The sequence below is a fragment of the Crocodylus porosus genome, unplaced genomic scaffold, assembly GCF_001723895.1.
Source record: "Crocodylus porosus isolate Cpor-Errol unplaced genomic scaffold, CroPor_comp1, whole genome shotgun sequence".
NCBI lineage: Eukaryota > Metazoa > Chordata > Crocodylia > Crocodylidae > Crocodylus > Crocodylus porosus.
Genome location: NW_017728917.1, coordinates 15406859 through 15411488, shown reverse-complemented (window position 1 = coordinate 15411488; position 4630 = coordinate 15406859). Strand labels below are relative to the sequence as shown.

At 71.6% G+C, this 4630-nt stretch overlaps 1 protein-coding gene across 1 annotated transcript in view; it reads left to right on the top strand.

The window, feature by feature from the left end:
- The window catches only part of LOC109311384, a 31532-nt gene that overhangs the window by 4976 nt on the left and 21926 nt on the right, over positions 1-4630 (top strand). Inside the window, exons 11-22 of the mRNA XM_019537001.1 lie at positions 2-148; positions 259-322; positions 805-1004; positions 1258-1378; positions 1510-1698; positions 1954-2133; positions 2527-2639; positions 2717-2796; positions 2910-3066; positions 3886-4038; positions 4134-4295; positions 4476-4599. Coding sequence (XP_019392546.1) covers positions 2-148; positions 259-322; positions 805-1004; positions 1258-1378; positions 1510-1698; positions 1954-2133; positions 2527-2639; positions 2717-2796; positions 2910-3066; positions 3886-4038; positions 4134-4295; positions 4476-4599 — 1690 coding nt within the window. The remainder of the gene's footprint in view (position 1; positions 149-258; positions 323-804; positions 1005-1257; positions 1379-1509; positions 1699-1953; positions 2134-2526; positions 2640-2716; positions 2797-2909; positions 3067-3885; positions 4039-4133; positions 4296-4475; positions 4600-4630) is intronic.

Genomic DNA, 4630 nt, shown 5'->3' with positions numbered 1-4630 from the left:
CTTTGGCCGCACCTGGCGGGTTTACCGCTACTTCGCCTACGACTGCGCGGGCTCCTTCCCGGGCGTGTCACGTGGGCCCCTGCGCCACGTGGACGACATCATCTGCGAGTCCCGCTACTCGGACATTGAGCCGTCCACAGAGGGCGAGGTGAGCAGCCCAGCACGTCTGCCTCCCGCCAGGCCCAGCCCCAGCCCCAGCCCCGGGGTGGCTCGGGGCAGGCAGGGCCCCAGGCTGAGGGCTGCGCTCTCGTGCTGCAGGTGATCTACAGGGTGCTGGACCCGGCCCTGCCCATCCGGGACCCCTACAGCCCCGACATCCAGAGTGAGTGGAGCCGGCGGGGTGGGGGCTGGGCTGGGCTGGGCTGGCACGCATGCGATCCGTCCAGCCCAGGAGACGCCCAGGTCAGCGCCCGGCTGTGCTGCCACGGGGATCCCTGCCCCTCTGCCTCGGCTGCTGGACCCTATTTTGGGCTGAGTTATTCCGGCTACTGCTGCTTTTAGCCCTGGCTGCAGGGAGGGAGCGAGTCCCGCCCACGCTGTGTCCTGCCCTGCAGAACGTGCCTGGCCCCCGGCAGTGGGGGGGGCGCAGGCTGGGGCAGCACGAACAAGGAGGGCGAGGGGCAGCGCTTGGGCCAGCTGGCACCAGGCACCGTGGGCCGGCAGCCAGGCCTGTCGCGGGGGTGGGCACCCAGGGCTGGGGTGCAGCAGGCGTTGGCGGCACCTGTGAGTGCTGCAAAGCTGGGGGCCTGCCCTGGCCCCTGCCCCTGCCCATGGGGCCTGGCAGTGGCCTCCTGCCACCCACAGACCTGGTGCGCGTGACCAACCTGCGGGTGAACCTGACCAAGCTGCACACACTGGGCGATGACCTGCTGGACTCCCGGCGGGAGATCAAGGAGAAGTACTACTTCGCCGTGTACGAGATGGTGCTGCGTGGCAACTGCTTCTGCTACGGCCATGCGGCCCAGTGCGCCCCTCTCCCCGGCAGCCCTGACCGCGAGGGCATGGTACGGCCGCTCGCCCCAGGCAGAGCCGGCTCCTGTCGTCGAGCATAGGGCAGCTCGTGCCCTGGCACCCAAGCGGGGTGGGCCTGGGGGTCTCAGCCCTGCTCCCCGTGGCTAGGGCAGGCCGAAAGGCCCCGGTCCTGTCCTTGGGGTCCTTCCCCCTCCCCACGCTGGGGCGGGCCAGGCTGGGCCCCCCTGGGCCCTGGGGCTGAGCAGGCCTCAGGCTGTGGGGGTCTCACGGCTGCCCTCCCGCCAGGTGCACGGCCGCTGCGTCTGCCAGCACAACACGCAGGGCCTGAACTGCGAGACCTGCGCCGACTTTTACCATGACCTGCCCTGGCGTCCGGCCCAGGGGCACAGCACCAACGCCTGCCGCAGTGAGTGCCCGCAGGGCCCTGTGCCCACCTGCTGCCAGGAGGGGTCTGGCTGGGCCAGGGGGAGCAGGCAGCAGCTGGGGATGCCAGGCCATGGTGCTGCGGGGGTGAAGCCGGTGCTGGCGTCTCTGCAGGGTGCGAGTGCAGCGGGCACGCGAGCCGGTGCCACTTCGACATGGCCGTGTTCCTGGCCACGGGCAACGCCAGCGGTGGCGTGTGCGACGACTGCCAGCACAACACCATGGGGCGGCGCTGCGAGCTCTGCAAGCCCTTCTACTACAAGGACCCCGGGCGCGACCTGCGGGACCCCAGCGCCTGCCTGCGTGAGTCCCTGCCCCAGCACTGACAGGGCCAGCCCTGGCCTCCCCCAGGGCTCAGCTCTGCGTTGCCCCTGGCCCCCTCCACCCACGCAGCCTGATGCCCTCCAGCCCCAGCTGGGCTCGTCCCGGGAGACCCGTCTGGGTGCTGGGCCAGCTCCCCAGCTCCAGGCCCCGAGGCCCAGTGCCCTCTGTGCTGCCCCGTGGGGCAGGGCAGGGCAGGGCAGGGCTGCGTTAGTGCTGCTGTGCCCACACCTGCAGCCTGCGACTGCGACCCGGTGGGCTCGCTGGACGGGGGCGTGTGTGACGGCCACACGGACGTGGCACTGGGCCTGATCGCGGGGCAGTGCCGCTGCAAGGACCACGTCCGGGGCGCCCGCTGCGACCGCTGCAAGGAGGCCTTCTACGGTCTGAGCCTCAACGACCCCCAGGGCTGCCAGCGTGAGTCCCAGGTGGGGTGGGGGGCTCCTGGATGCTCACCTGTGCCAGGTGCTGCGGGGCCAGGACAGCACAGTGGAACGATGGCATCGCTGGGGGTCTGGGCCGTGCATTTGCCATGTGGCAGCTGCGCCCCCAGCCCAGCCCTGCATCTGCCAGCGTCTTGGCCTTGCCACACGGCTGGCCCTGGGGTCCCCGCACTCCCATGTGCCAAGGCCCCAGGCGTATGGAGCGCTCCTGCCACGCGGTCCTGACAGCCGGTGCCCAGCAGCACGCGGGGCGGGGCCGGGCCATGGGCTTGAGGCCCAGCTCTGAGACGTGACTCCACAGTGCCCAGGGCCCCGAGGGTGGGTGCCGGGGTGCGGGGCCGTGGCGAGTGCACCATGCTGCCGCCAGCCTGCAGGTGCGACCCGCGGGGCATCATTGCGGGCAGCGCGCCGTGCGACCACATCAGCGGGGACTGCTACTGCAAGCGCTTTGTCACGGGGCGATACTGCAGCCAGTGCCTGGTGAGTGACCCCTGGCCCCCGCCCTGGCCCTGGCCCGAGCCCTGGCCCCGGCTGCGTCTGACCGGCTCTCTCCGCAGCCTGAGTTCTGGGGCCTGAGCTACGACGTTGCTGGCTGCCGGCCTTGTGCCTGCGACTTCGGGGGCGCCTACAGCAACAGGTAGGGCTCTCTGGGGGCACCTGGCCCCCCGGCACAGCCGCCCTGCACGGCGGCCTGCCTCCCTGCGTCCTGAGTGGTGCGTGGACAGCTGGACAGAGCTGCCGTACCCCCAGGTGCTCCGCAGAGGATGGGATGTGCCCCTGCCGCCCCCGGCTGATGGGGCGCCTGTGCGATGCAGTGCAACCCGGCGCCTTCTGCGCACCCCTGGACCACTACACCTACGAGGCCGAGCAGGCCACGGGCCACGCGCCCGCCCACCCCCAGCTCCCGGTGAGTGTGTGACCGGGGAGGGGAGGTCAGACCCACATGCACCCGGTGCGGTCGGCTCTGGGTGCCCCCGTGGCTGTGGGCAGAGCCCCGGGGACACGTATGGGCCATGGCGCCAGCCCACGTCAGCCGGACTTGCTGCCTGGTGAGCATGGGCGTGGCGGCGTCAGATTCATAGACATTCGGGCTGGAAGGGGCCCCGGAGGACCATCGAGTCCAGCCCCCCGCCCAAAGGGCAGGAAGTCAGCTGGGGTCACTGGATCCCAGGAAGATAAGCCATGTTCTCCCGTGGCATCCCCCAGGCCCGGGCTGTGCTGCTTCTGCCCCCACCTGCTCCATGTGTCCAGGGTTTAATCCCCCCCAGCGGCGCTGGTGCTGCTGCAGCCCAGGCTGGGGGTGGGGCTGGGCTGGGCTGGCCCAATGCTCCTGCTGGCACCGACCCTGTGCTGGCAACCTCCTGGCTGAAGGGTCTTGCCCCCGCACTCAGGCTCAGCCCCACGCTGCCCTGGGGCAGGAAGGGATTTCCCCCCCCGCCCAGACTGGCCTGCACTGGGGGGTTTGCCTTCCTCTGCCGCGGGGACACGGCCTGCGCCTGGGCTCCCTGAAGTGTCCATGACCCCCCAGCAGCAGCAGGATGGTGGCCGCAGCCCCCCTGTATCCCGGGTCAGGGATGGGGGTGATGCTTAGGGCCGTGTCGGGGTGACTGTCATGTGGCTCTGAGGTCGAACATGGGGTTTGTCTGGGTGGGTTTGGATGGGTTCGGTTCATGCCTGCCCACAGCTCTGGGGGTCTGTGACTTGGTAACCAGTGCCCCCCACACAGGGCGAGGTGCGGGCAGAGGCCCCCGGGGACTGCCCGGAGCAGGACAACGGGCTCCCGCATGGGCGAAAGGCGCAGCTCCGGCGCCAGCGCAGCACCTGGCGACTCCGGCCGCAGCAGGCGGCCCCGCGGCGTGGGCGGCAGCTCCCCCACAAGGTGAGCGGGGTGGGACCACGGGGCAGGAGTCCTGCCGTCGGGGAGGGGGATCAGGGTGGGCGTGGGGGGCTGGGCCGCTGACGTGTCTGTGCCAGCAGCCGGACGTGGAAGCCGTGGCGCGGGAGCCCGGGGGCCGCATGGTGACGTGGACGGGCCCCGGGTTTGCCCGTGTGCGGGACGGCGCCGGCCTGTCTTTCCTCGTGGGCGACGTGCCCCTGCCCCTGGAGTACGACGTGCTGCTGCGCTACGAGCCCCAGGTGCGTGCGGGGACGAACGGGGCAGGCCGTGGGCATCCCACAGGGCGCCCTGGGCCGGGCGCGATGTCCCGTCGGCTCCGGGCGCCGGCTCTGGGCTGCGTGGTGCGTCCCCGGCTCGTGTCCCTGGGATCAGTGGGGTGGGGGCAGCCCAAGCCCCCGTGACCTCTCGTCTCCCCACAGTCCACCGAGGACTGGGAGGCGGTGGTCAGCGTCCGCTCCCAGGCGCTGCCCTCGAGCCCCCGCTGCGGCAACGCGCTGCCCTCGGAGCAGCTGTACCGCCAGGGCCTGCCCCACACCCAGAGGTGAGCCGCGTGGGCGGGCGTGGGGGCTCAGGC